Source organism: Canis lupus, chromosome 25 (genome assembly GCF_048164855.1).
Source record: "Canis lupus baileyi chromosome 25, mCanLup2.hap1, whole genome shotgun sequence".
In the NCBI taxonomy this organism is placed as follows: domain Eukaryota; kingdom Metazoa; phylum Chordata; class Mammalia; order Carnivora; family Canidae; genus Canis; species Canis lupus.
Genome location: NC_132862.1, coordinates 41526467 through 41541694, shown reverse-complemented (window position 1 = coordinate 41541694; position 15228 = coordinate 41526467). Strand labels below are relative to the sequence as shown.

The 15228-nt window shown below is 46.0% G+C and overlaps 1 protein-coding gene across 8 annotated transcripts in view; it reads right to left on the bottom strand.

Moving 5' to 3' along the window:
* The window catches only part of CRACR2A (calcium release activated channel regulator 2A), a 137619-nt gene that overhangs the window by 57217 nt on the left and 65174 nt on the right, over positions 1-15228 (bottom strand). For all 8 annotated transcript variants that reach the window (XR_012017816.1, XM_072799331.1, XM_072799329.1 and 5 more), the window contains one exon: positions 12709-12855. Coding sequence is in view for 7 of the 8 variants with exons in the window: in XM_072799331.1 (XP_072655432.1) it covers positions 12709-12855 (147 nt within the window). In the remaining variant the exon portion in view is untranslated. The remainder of the gene's footprint in view (positions 1-12708; positions 12856-15228) is intronic.

Below are 15228 nucleotides of genomic sequence, written 5' to 3'. Positions count from 1 at the left end.
CTTCTCCCTACCCTGAAGAGACCCACAGGACAAGAAGTAAATACCTGGGTACTCTGCTCCTATATAGAGACCAAGACAAATATGGCTATGGGAACAAGGTTTATAGGTCCTCTCTGGCATTGTTCCTCTTTCTCTCCCAAGATAGATCCACCTTTGAATGCCTCCCCCCACCCCTCATCACCTCCAGTTTCAAACCTGAAGGCTGAGCATTTGAACTGAAATGGAGGTTATCCAGCCAAAGCATTCCCATTCCCTGGACACTGCACTGTTACACCTCTTCTCCAACCTGCAGTTAGGTTCTCTCTGGCTCAGTCCCTCCCGGTTTTCTTTCTCACCTGCTAAGTGGAATCTCGGCTCAGGAGCAGGCTGATGTCTTGGCTCTCAAGGTCTGTTTTGAACACATGCATACTGTAAAATTTGGCACTTACCATTCTAAACTCAAATGGTAGCAAGCCCTCTCTGCCCTTTATTCAAGTAAGGAGAGTTTAATAATTAAGGAAATGGCTCTGATTTTCAGTTCTAAGAGGTACTGGGGAGATTTCTGAACAAAACCTTAGGATAGCAATGTGTTTATTCCTCTGAGCCCTTCATTGTTTTAACCACCACCTCCCTAATGTCCACTCAGAACTCCAATCCAGTGCCAGGCCTTCCCTGCTGCCTGAGGATGTCCCTTCCTCACTTGTTAATACCGGCACACATGCAGACTGAGCATGACTAAGGAGCCTTTTTTGTTTGGCATTCGGCCTGTTCTGTAGAAACCACAAAACTGACCGAGACAAGGAACTGGTGTGAGATTTCATGGCCAAGGTCATTCATATCAGAGCAGAAGCCTCTAGGTTCCCTCTCTTGGCTATACCCTCAAAGCCAGAAACCCTTTGAGTTAGTATGGCAATGGCCTCAGGATGCACTCAGCAAAAGGTAACTTTTTTTTTTTCCAGAAATTGGTGTTTTTTTTTTATAATAAATTTATTTTTTATTGGTGTTCAATTTACCAACATAGAGAATAACACCCAGTGCTCATCCCGTCAAGTGCCCCCCTCAGTGCCCGTCACCCATTCACCCCCACCCCCCCCCTCCTCCCCTTCCACCACCCCTAGTTCGTTTCCCAGAGTTAGGAGTCTTTATGTTCTGTCTCCCTCCCTGATATTTCCCACACATTTCTTCTCCCTTCCCTTGTATTACCTTTCACTATTATTTATATTCCCCAATGAATGAGAATATACACTGTTTGTCCTTCTCCGATTGACTTACTCAGCATAATACCCTCCAGTTCCATCCACATCGAAGCAAATGGTGGGTATTTGTCGTTTCTAATGGCTGAGTAATAGAAAAGGTAACTTCTGTGAGCTGGAGCCCTGTGTTTACTACCATCCTGGGTGTAGGAACTGTCTTGTTGGCTAAGAGTAAGAAATTTCTTCTTGCTCAATGAGAAATGTTTTAGATTGTTACTTTTGTCTTTAGCTTACCCATAACAAGTATAAGAAAATCTTGGAGAGGAGTGCCTAGGTGGCTCAGTCAGTTAAGTGTCTGCTTTCAGATCTCAGGGTCCTGGGATCAAGCCCTGAATCTCATCAGGCTCTCTGTGCAGAGAGTCTGCTTCTCCCTCTCCCTCTGCTGTTCCCTCTGCTTGTGCTCTCTGGCTCTCTCTCTCTGTTAAATAAATAAATTAAAAAGAAAGAAAGAAAGAAAATCTTGGAGGAAAATAAGGATCAGAGGTACCTGTTATTGAATAGGAACACCTCAAGGACAGAAATCATGCTTTTTGAAGGGACTTTCAGAAAGAAAGTCTTCTCTTGGTCCCTGGAATTATCTCTCTATGTTCAAAGAAATTCAGGTGCTAGATGGCAAATGGTATCAAGGACAACTTTAGATAGTGATTCCAACTACATAAATACTGAAGAACTAATAAAGTGAGATGAGAGAAACTTAAAAATTGATTTGCTCTGATAAAGCAATACTAATTACAGTCATCCATATAAACTGTTTACCACTTGTGCTTAATAACCATACTGGGCATCAATTCTATACCATCATTAAATGCATTATATTAACTTTACTCTAAGTTTTATTGGATTAAATTAATAAACTTTGGTTTTTATGCTCACATGTCAGTTTGCTTGTCATAAAGTAAGTAATTTTCAGAATGCTACAAAAACAAATAGGGGGAAGGCCAAAGGAGCCTCTGAATGGTGCCTACTTCTAGCCCTCATTAACAAAGGCTGAGTCCATTGCAAAGAAAGCCTGGGGTTCCAGGTAGGCATCAATGAGCCTGGGTCCAATCTAACCAGACCCATCTATGGAACCAAACCTCTGGAAATTCTTTTGAATAAAGCTGGCATCCTAGGGGGTTGGCCAGGCCTGAAGGTCTTCTGAGGATGAATCCTATAGGACTGAATGACTCATAACCAGCCTTAGTCAGACACATGAGCCCCAGGAATGGGGAGCATCTTGGTGCTGTTCACATCATTCACACCACTAAACCAGCTCAGGGCTCTTAATATCTAGTTCTGAACCCGAAATCAGTTCATATCCTCAGTGTGACCTTGAGCACTCTGACCTCCTTACATCCCAGAGTAGCATCTGCCCCGATTGTCCTCCCTTGCCCCAGCACTGGCATGACAAACAAGAGAGAGGGCATGAAAAGCATTTGGAACTGCAAAGCCCTAAATAAATGTAGGGGATTATTTATTATTGTAATTATTGTCATGGGCTGTGGAGGGCCAGAGCCTTTGTTCCCAAAGGGGAGGAAGGTCTAAGTTTCAAGGATAAGTGTTGCTGGGTTTGGCATAGGTAAGAGGCAATCAGGAAGATGCAGAACAGAAAGCTTTACCAATAAAGTTCCTGTCGTATCAATCTGTTAGACACGCAGGCTGTGTGTAAGCTGGAGCTGCAGAGCCAGAAGCCTGTGCCTGTGGGGAGCTCTGCAGCGGTGGTGAGGACGGTAATGGTGAGAGACACTCTGAAAACGTCTGCACATGTGGCGTGCTGTGTCAGCAGGCACACCATATTCCTCCACCAAAGGAAAGAAGCCACCGATGATGTTTGCTTAGCATATATACCGGTGTTACCACAATTTCTAAAACCACTCATATCGCCTGATGCACACATATACTTTTTCATCTTCTCTGTGTGGATTTTGCCACCTATCGGATTCCTCACTGACCCTTTCTCTGAACTCTTTTAACATCAAATGTCTTTAACTGAACATTTACTTTCAAAATCCTGAAAAATTGGGACACCTGGGTGGCTCAGTAGTTGAGAGTCTGCCTTCAGCTCAGGGTGTGATCCTGGGGTCCCAGGATCGAATCCCACATCGGGCTTCCTGTGGGGAGCCTGCTTCTCCTCTGCCTATGTCTCTGCCTCTCTCTTTCTGTGTTTCTCATGAATAAATAAAATCTCAAAAAAAAAAAATCCTGAAAAACTGTCTCATCTGGGCTTATGCTGTCTCAACTAGGTTAGGACACCCAGACATTTTTGTCATCCACAGGGTCAATGCCCAAAATGTGAATGCTGAAAATCTGTACAAAAGCAATGTAAGTCTTTGGATACCTAACTCAATAGCCCATGGAAGGAACATACTGGGGGAATACCAGATTATAGAGGAACTGAAGAATTTCAAGGTTGGAAGGTCTATCTGATCCAACCACCTATTTTCCCAGTGCTAAAACCCTTGCCACAATGTCCCTGCCACATATTTACCCAAACTAGGTTAGAACACCTCTAGTGATAGGAAACTTGGCTGGATCTCTAAACAGCTCTTTCATCTTTGGAATATTCCGGATCACAGAAATATATCTTTCTATAACCTTATCCCAGCTCTGCATAAAAACCTTTTATATATTTGAAAACAGCATTAAGACTTCAAGGAGTTGCCTTGGGTTTATGCCATGCCTCTCCACTTCCTCCAACCATGTCTCACACGGATTTTTTATTTTTATTTTTTTGTGTGTCCTTTCACCTTTCTCTTTACTTTTCTCTGAATATGCCCTGATTTAGCTTCCTCCAGCCATGGAGCCCCAGACTGAATGCCCAGGGTGTGAAGTCTGATTAGCACAGCTTAGAGCTGGACTATGCCTCTTGTTCTAGATACTGCATATCTATTCATGCAGCCTAAAATCACATTAACTTTTCTTGGCAGCCACATCACAGTTGACGACTGCCGAACCCATTTGTCAAGTAAAACCTCTAAATCTTATGTCTGTGTAATTGTTTTTCCTTTAAAGATGGTGCTACTAAATCATATCTCTTCCACCTTGTGCCTCTGTCATTGACTTTTTGGACATCAGAGCAAGATCTCAGACGCAATTCTGCTAGATTCAGTCCATCTTTCCAACCTGACATTATCTTAATGGATCCCAATTGGTCATCCAGTGTATTCAATGACCTTCCAATCTTCGTTGGTATTTTAAATTTTCAATCATAATGTAAAATAAATAATGTATTATGTTGATTTATTGGTTTCGATGATTTAATTCATCTAAAGGTGTTTGGAAGAGTGTCTTCATTTTTATTTTTTTAAGATTTTATTTATTTATTTATTTATTTATTTATTTGTTTATTTATTTATTTTATTTATTTGAGAGAGGGAGCACGAGCAGAAGGAGGAGTAGAGGGGGAGACAGAGAGAGAAACAGACTCCTTGCTGAGCATAGAGCCTGAAACAAGGCTCAGTCCCAGAACCCTGAGATCATGACCTGAGTTGAAGTCAGACACTTAACCAACTGAGCCACCCATGCACCCCTATGGAATGTTTTTAATATATAAAAACTACTGGTTTCTAGTTTATTGTATTAGCAAATATATATATATATTTATATACTGGTATATATATATATATACTGGTAAGGTATCTACTTCTTAAAATCTATGAACTTTTCCTGTGTAGTCAAAAACATCAGTTTTTGCATTACTTTCATGCGAAGAATGTGTGTTCTATTGTGGGGCCCACGACTGTATATTTATCTCTTAAATTAAGCTTGTTGGTTGATAGTTTTAAATATTTTATATATTTATTGTACTTTTTGCCTGACTGATGTATCAAATCCTAGATGTTTGTTAAAATCTTCTAAAGTCTTGTTTTCATCAAATTTTCTTTGTTTTTCTAAAAGTTTTTGCCTTATCTATTATGCTGCTATATTATCTAAGGCCTAAAAATTTATTTATGTTGTATCTTCCTTATGGATGGAACTTTTTCAATTACTACAAAATATTCTTCTTTATCTCCCTTTGTTCATGTCATTGGTAAAAATATTGAAAAAACAAGGGCAGCAATCTGTAATAGAGCTCTCTGAACTATTAATACCGTGTGGGCATAAATATTCAACCTATCTTCTATTAGGCATTCTCAAAACACTCCCACACAACCCAGGGCAGTCTTTAATTATTCCCCTGCAAATGTAGGAAGGAGGCAGCAGAGTAGTCATGAACACCAGCATTTATCCTCACTTTCTTGCTCTTTCAGTATAATGGCTAGATAGTGCCTCTAGCATATTCCAGTGTAGTCTAGGTTATAACCTGCTGACAGGTATGGTTGGCTTAGAATTCATTAGACCCAGAGTAAAAAGGCCTTGGTCAAATCCTGATTCTGACATTTACAAGCTTTGTGGCCTTGGACAAGTCACATGTTCTCAGTGACATTCCTTCAGATGTCAGCCAAGGGGCAAGTAGAAACTGAAGGGGAATCCTGCAGCAGCAGACATGTGTGAAAATGGGAAACATAGGAAACAGAAGACTCCAGAAAGGACAAAACCAAAGGTGGCTCAGGAGAGAAGACCGAGTGTAAAAAGAGAGAGCCATAACATCACCATCAACGTTAAGTACTGGTTAAGCCCTTTGTAAAGTAACATTCTGGGTAAAATAATTTAGACTTATGGAATGGGCTCTGTACCCCAGGATTTTAGCATCTAAGAACACCAAGTCCAATATTAAAAAGTGTCATGGAAGAAAAAAACAAGGGGAAGAAGCCACACATCCTGAAGTAGCCCCCACCCCACCGTGCCTTCCTGGCTCTGGTTGATGGTAACTCTGTGAGTGATCACAGAGCCCTACCTGGAGGGAAGTGGACAAAGCCACTCGAGGAGTGGGGGTCATGGTAGAGTTCTTAGGGAAAAAGTTAAGAGAGGCTGAGTCCAGAAAAGGGAGATTTTCAACAGTGAAGGGAAAAAAACAACAATTATATACTGAGGATGCCACAGGGCAGTCACGGATCTAAAAGAATGAGTCCTATTGAAAACCAGGATGAAAAGCCCAGGTCCAGCTTAGAGGATAGAATGGCTCTCAGGGTGCCCGAGTGTAGCAGATGCCTGCTTTGTAAAGGAGAACCATTAGCATGTGTGTGGTATTAGAGATTTAGGATAGGATGTGTGGGAAGGAAGGAAGGGTGGAGATACAGTGATTCTCATGTAAATACAAGGCTTAGCTCTGAGAGGCCTTTACAGTTCATTTGCAGGGAACTGGAAGGTGACATGTAGTTAGCAATAACTTACCCTGCCAGGTTCCCACAGGGACGGCAAAAATTAATTAACTTTCACAAAGTGATTTGCACATGGAGAGTTAAGGTACCACACTGGAGTAAAGCAATAATGCTCAGTTCCAGTGGGGTTCCAGCTAATGACACACAGGCCAAGGCCTTTCTGCTATAGAGTATTGCTTGGTCAAAATATCCTCCTGTTCCCTCTTTCCTTTTTGCCTCCACTTAGAAAGAGAATCTATTCAGATTTCAGAGGGTCTCAAAAAGTTATCTGGTCAACCTTCTAGGTTCTAGATAGGGGTGTGCTGAAATCATTTCAGGAAAAAGTAGTTTCTTCCTTCCATGAATGAAGGTATGGTCTTGACCTTGGACAAATTGCATTTTTCTACATGTTAGATAAATTACAGAAGCTTGAACTCAAGGTAGAACTTAGACATGCCTCTGGCCTTGGAGCATAGCCATCCTGATTTCATCTGTTTCCATTTGGACAGGCAGTGGTCTGATCACGTCTCCTAGTTTGCACAGACAGTCTGATGAAAGGCAGATATGAAGAGAGGAAGAATTCCCCTCCCCATCAGAGACTGGGCTTACAAAGCTCATGTATTCCCAACCTCTTTGTTTGGCATGTGAAAAAAATGAGTCAGAGCAAGGAAGTCTATGGGCATCCAGATACCCAGGGTCTGAGTACAGGGGAGGACCCAGGCCTGGGAAACGATGACTCTCCTCCCCCAAAGGTTCTCTTGTCCCTGCAGCTTCATATTACAGAATCCCAATTCTCAGGCTTATGTCAGGGCAGCAGGTATCATAGATAGGCTGCCTGTCAGGCCGTAAGAAACATTCTCTCCTGGTCTAGACACCATCCCAGAGCCCTGGGAAACCACTCTAGACAGAACGTGCCTGGATAGTGGCTGGGCAGGGGCTGCAATTTAAGGGCCCTCATGCCCCCCAAGAAACTGCCTGAGGACTCAGTTGCACAAGAAAGACTGTGCAGATGAGGAAGTGATCCCAACAAGGCCCTGGGGAGTCCTTCTGAGTTTGTCAAGGCCAAGTGTGGCCCACCAGTGATGTGAAGCAGGCAGCCTGGGTGGCTAACCCGGGTTACTGAGCTACAGATGACTGAGCAGGGCAGAGCACAGCCCATGGCCTGTCTTTGATCTAGAAAGTACTTTCTTCCCAGAGCTCAAAGCACTCTCCAGACACCACCTAAGTCATCCTTACCCCCAGCCTCAGGGTTAGATCCTGGTAAAGAACCCAGCCAGGTCCATGTATCCGGCAGATGCCAAGTCTGGCCAAAAGTCAGAATCCCGGGGCACCTGGGTGGTTCAGTAGGTTAAGCGTCTGACTCTTGCTCTTGACTTAGGACGTGATCTCAGGATTGTGAGATCGAGCCCTGCTTTGGGCTTCACATTGGGCATCTCTCTCACTCTCCTTCTCCCCCTCCCTGCACTCACTAGTGTGCCTGTGCTCTCTCTCAAAAAGTCAGAATCTCTCAGGACAGTTTATAAATACAGACTTCGAGTCCCCACCCCAGACCAAATGAATCCGGCCTTCCTGGGGTGGGACCTCAGCATCCCCTAGTGATTCTGGCAAAATATCTGAATCTACTGCTGCCTCCAGACAGTATCACTCTACAGGTCCTGGAGAGCGGAAGCTTGGTTTGTTTTTTCCTTCCACGAAAAGGTAATTGGGGAGATGCTTTCCATGGCAAAGGAATTTGTAACTCTGATGGCCAGAAGTCCTTCCTAAGCCTACATTGTATCCATCATGCTAGATGTAAAGATCTCTGAGCTTCTGTGTGGTGAACAGGAGGAGCATAGCTCTATTACAGGGTAGCCTCCACTTCCAGGGAGAGATGCGAGGGCATCCTCCAGGTTCTGAAGTTTAGAGGGAGAACTGGGCCTCAGCCTGAGGTTCCTGCATTTGACCTTGTGCCCACTGCACCCCATGGGGCTGTGGCTACTCCCCAGTGGAGATACAACTGAGTCCAACATTGGACTCAGCATTCCAACTCAACCTTCACTCCAAAGGACAAGGGGGTGGGAGACTGAATGCTCCCAGACTGGCCTCTTTCCCCTATTCCCAATATGTAAGTGCAAAACAAAACAAAACAACAATAACAAAACAATCCAAGACAGGGCACCTGGGTGGCTCAGTGGTTGAGTGTCTTGCCTTTGGTTCAGGGCGTGATCCCGGAGTCCTGGAATCGAACCCCACATCGGGCTCCCCACAGGGAGCATGCTTCTCCCTCTGTTATGTCCCTACCTCCCTCTCTGTGTCTCTCATGAATAAATAAATAAAATTTTAAAAAAAATCCCAGGCAGTGAGGTAAGGAAGGCCCCCGAGGCTGGTCTCCCGACACCAGCTATCAGGAGCTTGTCCCAGGAACTCAAGCTAGCTGCAGGCTCCTCCACCCCTCTCCCCCGCCACCCCCCTCACCCCAGAACCTGGAGGGAACCTGAAGTGGAAGCTGGGATGGACCTGGTTTGCTCACTGCAGCAAAACAGTAACCCTGTGGGGCATGATGCAGCCTGGGGAGCTGGAACAGGACCCCCACCCCCTAATCAGCCTCATTTTCTATGGGCTCCACAGGAGAAAGAAATATGATGTGTGGTTTGGAAAAGGAGGAGGAAGCAAAAGCCTCTTCTGCCAATGGCAATGCTGTCTAGCATTTCAATGCTACAGGAATTCTCTGGTGGGCTTTATGGCAGAATTTTTAGGGGTATGAGCTTGACCTTATCAGCGTGATCATAAACTCCTCCAAGATGGGGACTCTGAGTTCTATTTGCTCAACTCAGAGCTGGACACAGAATAAGTGCTTGTTACGTGCAGGCAAGAGTAACAATGCGCTGGGTCTCCAGGCTATGTGCACAGCACCAATGACTACAGCCATGTTCGGGACAGGTGCTCATTTTCCAGGTGGAGTTGAAATGTTTCCAGTTTTCCACACTGGAAAGCCAGCCCATGGAGGAGCCTGGGAGATGTTCTAGCCTGAATCGGGCCATTCCCCAGAGCATTCCTCCTCCCCCACTGATGCCTGGACACACTGCTCCCACACACAGCCCCAAACTCCCCGACTCATCTCCTAGAAGATGTCTCAGAGTCACTTAACCTCACCCTGGGTTATTTGTCAAGACTCCCATTTAAATATTCTAGATGCTATCGGGGTTTCCAGCTTCTTGTCCAACTACTGAGCTCCAAGGACCCTTATTGATCATCTGGTCCAGTCATAACCCAGAAGCGGGATGTGACCAGCGTTTTTGTTTCTTTAATAGAAGACACGAGAATAAAAGAGAATGTCAGAGTATGTCACATGCAGTAAGGGTGAACTCCATTTCAGGAAATTTTAAATTACACACACACCTAAGTGTATGGGGGTTACAAAGTCAAATGCATTTTTTCTGGCGAGTCACAATCACAGGAAGTTTGAAAAACACCAACCCTATTTTCTCATGTTGCCAATAAGGCAAATGACACACAGAGATGTAAAGCTAGTTACTTGAGGTCACACAGCTAGCTGGTCAGTGGCAGTGCCTGGGCAAGAGCTCAGTTTTCTCCTGCTTCCTATTTTAGTGCTCTGCTCACTAGAGCCGCAGGTCTCTGGTTCTGTACCCAGAGAACACCCCTGGTGTGGGACAGGGCCATAGAGTTCTGGGAAGCCTCAGCCCCACCACAGCTGCCCAGCTAGGAGTGGGCCCCCATCAGCTGACCCAGGGCAGCTGTACCTGGCAGGGATATTGACAGAGGATGGGTACAGACAGCTAGAACCTTTGGCGGAGCTAACTTTGCACATGCAGCCAAGAATGACCTTGACTTTCATCTCAAGAACTTTTTAATCTTTAAATTAGGGCAAAAACACGAAAAGAGGCCACTTTAGGATGAATGCAAGGGCTACCCAGCTCCGAAACAAGTCAAGAGCATTGCTCTCTCCCTGTGGGAGTGCAGGGCCACAGAGAAGCACCCTGCAGGGAAGATTCCAGGCTATGAGCTGGGTCACTGCCTGCTCATTCAAGCTGTGACCACTCTCACCCCCCTTAGATGAAAGAGTACTCCTCTCTGCAACATGCTACCTGTTTCTGTAGTTCTTCAGGGTGATCAACACTGGGGTCAGAGGAAAGTAGGGGTGTAGGAAGGGTCAGAAAAGAATACAGGCCTTTATTTTAAAGGAGAGAAAAAACCAAGGCTCAGAGAGGCCAAGAGACTTGAGCAAGGTCATAGAGCTAGCTGGTTGGAGAGCCATGCATGACTTAAATTCAGAGCTCCTGTTTCCCAGCTCCCCACTTCTCAAATCCACAAAGCCCCTGGACATTTTGTTACAATGCAGATCCAGTAGGGTTGGGGCGAGGCTTGAGACTCTGCATTCCCAAGAAATTTCCAAGCGATGCCGATGCTACTGGCTCTATCCCATGTTATCTGGAAGGTTATATAAATGGATCTTTAAACTTCACCACTGCTTATATCAAGGCTCAAACTCTCTACTGTAACCAGTGAATCCTCTAAGACTAAGAAACATACTTGTTTAAAATAATAAGCATTATTATTTTAACATGCATCAAATACTTATTTTGTTATCACCCCTATCTTATGTATAAGGAAGCTGAGACTCAGAGAGGTTAAGTAACTTAGCCTTGAATCACACAGCTAGTAAGTGGCAGAGCCAAGATGCAAACTCAGCTCTGTCTTGACTCACAGCTTAACCAGCTAAAAGTGGTGCGGAAGCACACCCTCAACCCTTCCTTCCTCTGAGCCTTGGGAGCTTCTCCCCAGAACGCTCATGACACTCCTCCAGCCAAACCATGTTTTCCCCAGCACTACTTGGCCACAACTTTCTCATAATTCACGCTCCTAAAGGTCTTTTTTCTCCAGATCTGTGTAAACTTAATGGACTCCAACAAGTTATTTTTAGAGTGATCTAGGGGAGACACAAGCTGCAAAGATAAGGGTAATGTGTGGTTGGCTGATCCACGCAGTAAGACACCTGGTGATCTCCTTCTAAATCAGGGGCGTGCATGCTTTCACCAAGGCCATGTCAGTGTAGACTCTGAAGTCTAGCAGCATGGACTCTGAAGCCCTGCCCCAGGAGGCAGTGCCAGGCACCAGGAGTTTGGCAAGGAAGGGTGCATCGTCTACGCTGGAAGCATTGAGGACTCCCACACAACAGGAGTGATCTCTGGCAGAATTACTGGGAGGACTGCTTCGGCGCACTTCCAGGTGCTACCCAAACCCAACCCTGTGTTTTGGCCACATCTTCAGGATTATGAACCATGCTTAGTTACACCGTGCTTCACCAAATGTGAGCTCACTGCTGTGACATACATGTGATGACTATGGACAAGGGTGGCACCCATTCCCACACGTGAATGAACATCTAAATGGCTGGCCCGATACCTGTGGCACAAGGCTGACTCCTGTTGGCTCCAGGTTCAGAGTTCACCTTGCTGGGGCTGCCTTCTCCAAGCAAAGAAGTGTGAGAAACCACTAACTACTGCAGAGGCCCTGGTGGCCAAGAGGCAACAGGACAGATATGAGGCTGTGATGCTCCAGAGAATGATCAGGAGGGGACTCAGTGGGGCCCAGGGCTGGTCTGCAGTTAGGGGGTAGGCCCGAGGTGTCGGGCCTCAGTGTCTAGATGCAGGGAGAGTTGTTTTCCAACCAGCCTCAGGTGCAAGGCTGTCTTGCTCCAAATGCTGGCTCTGCCACTTACAAGCTGTATGCCCCAGGGCATGTCATTTACCTTTTTAATACCTCGATGTCTTTAACTATAAAATGTGGAGAGCAGTGAATAGTCCACATGAGCCGGTATATATATTTAAATAGTGCCTATCCTTTTCAAAAAGCGGGGGGCGGCGAGGAGTGCCTAGGTGGCTCAGTCAGTTAAGCGTCTACCTTGGGCTCAGGTCATGATCCTGGGGTCCTTGGATCCAGGCCCATGTCAGGCCCCTGCTCACTGGGGAATCTGCTTCTCGTTCTCTTTCTGCTGCTCCCTCTGCTTATGCTTGTTCATTCTCAAATACATAAATAAAATCTTTACAAAATAAATACATTAAATAATAAATAGTGCCTGGCATGTGATGAGGGCCTGATTAACGTGAGCAAGGGTATATATATATATGATAGCCAGGGGTCCCTGCCTCCACTCTGGCAGACAGTGACAGGGAGGCATCATGGAATGAGAAAGCACACTTTGTGTTTCTATTTTTCACACACACATGTACAGAGAATGGCCAAGGCTGAGTACCCACTTTTTCAGGGCACACTCCAGTTCATTCTTCTCATTGTGAGCTTCTTGGAGTTGGGAGAAGGTCCTGGTCAGGAAATCCTCAAAGCTGGACAGTAAGTGAGGTTTGTCCTTCTTCAGTTGCAGCCAGAGTTGCTTGATATCACTTTCACTACAAAAGGAAGGGGGACATTAGTGTCTGAGCATGGGAGCACCAAGGTCCCCAGATGTGAAACTGACAGCCAGCACATCTCGATCATGCAGTGATCTAGCAGTGGCTAGCATTTACTGAGTGCTTGCTATATGCTAGGTACTCCATGCATATCAGCTTATTTGACCATCACGGTAAACTAGGAGGCTGGTGCTCTACTTCCTCCAGAAGAGGGTGAAGTGAGCTGTCTCAGAGCACTCAGCTGGTAAATGACAGAGTCAAGAGTCAAATTTGGGGCCATCTGGCTCCTGTGTTGGCCTCCTTAAACTTGCACTCCACTGCTTCCACCTCTCTGGTTTTTCCTGACAGGCTGGTGGTGCTGAGCATGCCCAGCCATGTGCTGGAAGCATCTAAGAATGTCAGGAAGAAGGGAGGAGGACAGGAGCATAGTGCATGTGAGGACGAATGCCATGGAACTAAAACAGGGAGCTTGTTGCCCCAGGAAGGACAGTCCTCGCAGCTGAGAGGTACAGACATGCCATCTGATGGATGGCAGAAAGCAATTGCCACTGTGGGGGCCAGAAGAGAATATGCAGCACCCCACTGGGGCCCCATGGCACTGGGAAAACCTGATAAGTGAAAGGAAGGGAAGACACAAATCTGCGAGATGTATGCACACAAATGGAATGACAAATGGAAAGCTTTCACAGGCATGCAGAGGGACAAAGACACAGAGTGACAAGCCCAGAGCCTCCCTCCTGCCAGCCTCACCCCTGGCCAACAGGCACAATGAGCAGGTGTGTACATAGACACATAGGGCCACACAGTTCGGTGACAGAAAGAAGGAGGCAGCGGCATACACTGTGGACCATGCTATCCCTCTCTGGAGAAACCCCAAAATCTCTCCATCCTACAGAGCCAGAGAGCAGTCTGATCTGCAACCCATGAAATTCTAAAACCACGATGATCTGAGGGTAGCTACAACCAGGAACCCTTAGGATAAAGAATAAAATCCTTTGCTCTTGTGTTACAAGTACTAGATGGGAGCAACCTTCCTCTGAAATGGCATCTAACAGTGCCATGTTAGCAATGGGCCTGGGCACGCAGAGGACTCTTTGCACCCAGCAGAGGGAGGCCCACTGAGACATAAACCTACTTCTGACTAGTTAGCAGATCATCCATCCATCGTCCCTCCCACTTTTCCTCCCTTGCAGTCCTCCAACTCATCTGGACCCCACATCCACCCGTCACCCAATGAGTACTTCTTATCTGTTAGAACCCAGGGCTGATATGACATGAGGTGGTCTGGGAAACAAGGGAAGGAAAGTAGGGTCCTCCCTTGTTTCCAGAATGAGTTCCATTTCCCCCACATGGAACATGCTATGGTGGCCCACTTTACTGTACCGTAGATACGATGGAGATGGTATAGGGGGTTGAGATACACAGATCCCAGAGACATATGACAATGGCCTCTCATCATTGGGACAGGCTGCTCCCTTCATGAAGTAAATGCATTATAAAATCAAGGTCCACCTTGCTAGCTTTGGTCTGTCTGTTCATATCTGCCATGTTCTTGCTGGAGGAGCCAATTGGCTAGAGCCTCCAGTGAGATTTGCAGACCCACCTGACCCTCTTCCAAAGCTCATTGAATCCCTTCATCATGGATGTATCACCTCCCCCCAGATTTCTGAAGAAGGGACAAACCCATCAATTCTTGATAAAAAATAAGTGAAGTCCCATACACTGTCAAATCACTCAGCCAATCAGACCACTGGGAAAAGCAGGGAGTTTGGACGTCCAGTCTACTGTTTCTGCTCCTCGTAGAAGGTTGTAAGGGGTGCAGGACTAGATGGGATTCTGGGATTTCAGTTGACTCATCTGCCTACTTCCAGAACAACATACAAGCTATTCTGGGGAGTGGTTCCTTCAAAGACCTCCAAAGTCTTCACAGCCTCCTTTATGTCCTTATCTGGGGCCCCATGGTCTTGCCATTCCTCTCATGCTGCAACAACAGCCACTGCCTTCCGTTTAGCTTCCATGGGGATGGAGAGTGCTGGCTGCCATCTTCTGCATATCAATTTCTGTGACCACTCCTGAAACCTTCCCTAGAGCCTTTTCTTCCCCAGAATGCCTCATGCTGCCTCAGTTCTCCACAAGCCTCTACAGAGGCCCTCAGAAGAACATTGGGTGAACTCTGTTTTGAGAGCCTTTGCCAGGAAGCGGGGGGCTGCCCCAGAAAGGAGGGATGGATGGAGAGGTGCCTCTCTATCCTGACAGTGCTATGGATCACCCATACGGGCCCACCTCCCACTCCTCCAGGAGGAGGCTTCACGGGGTCACTGGCATGGTCACTATGCTCTGGCCTCTTGTCCTTGGAGAAGCTGAGTCGGGTCT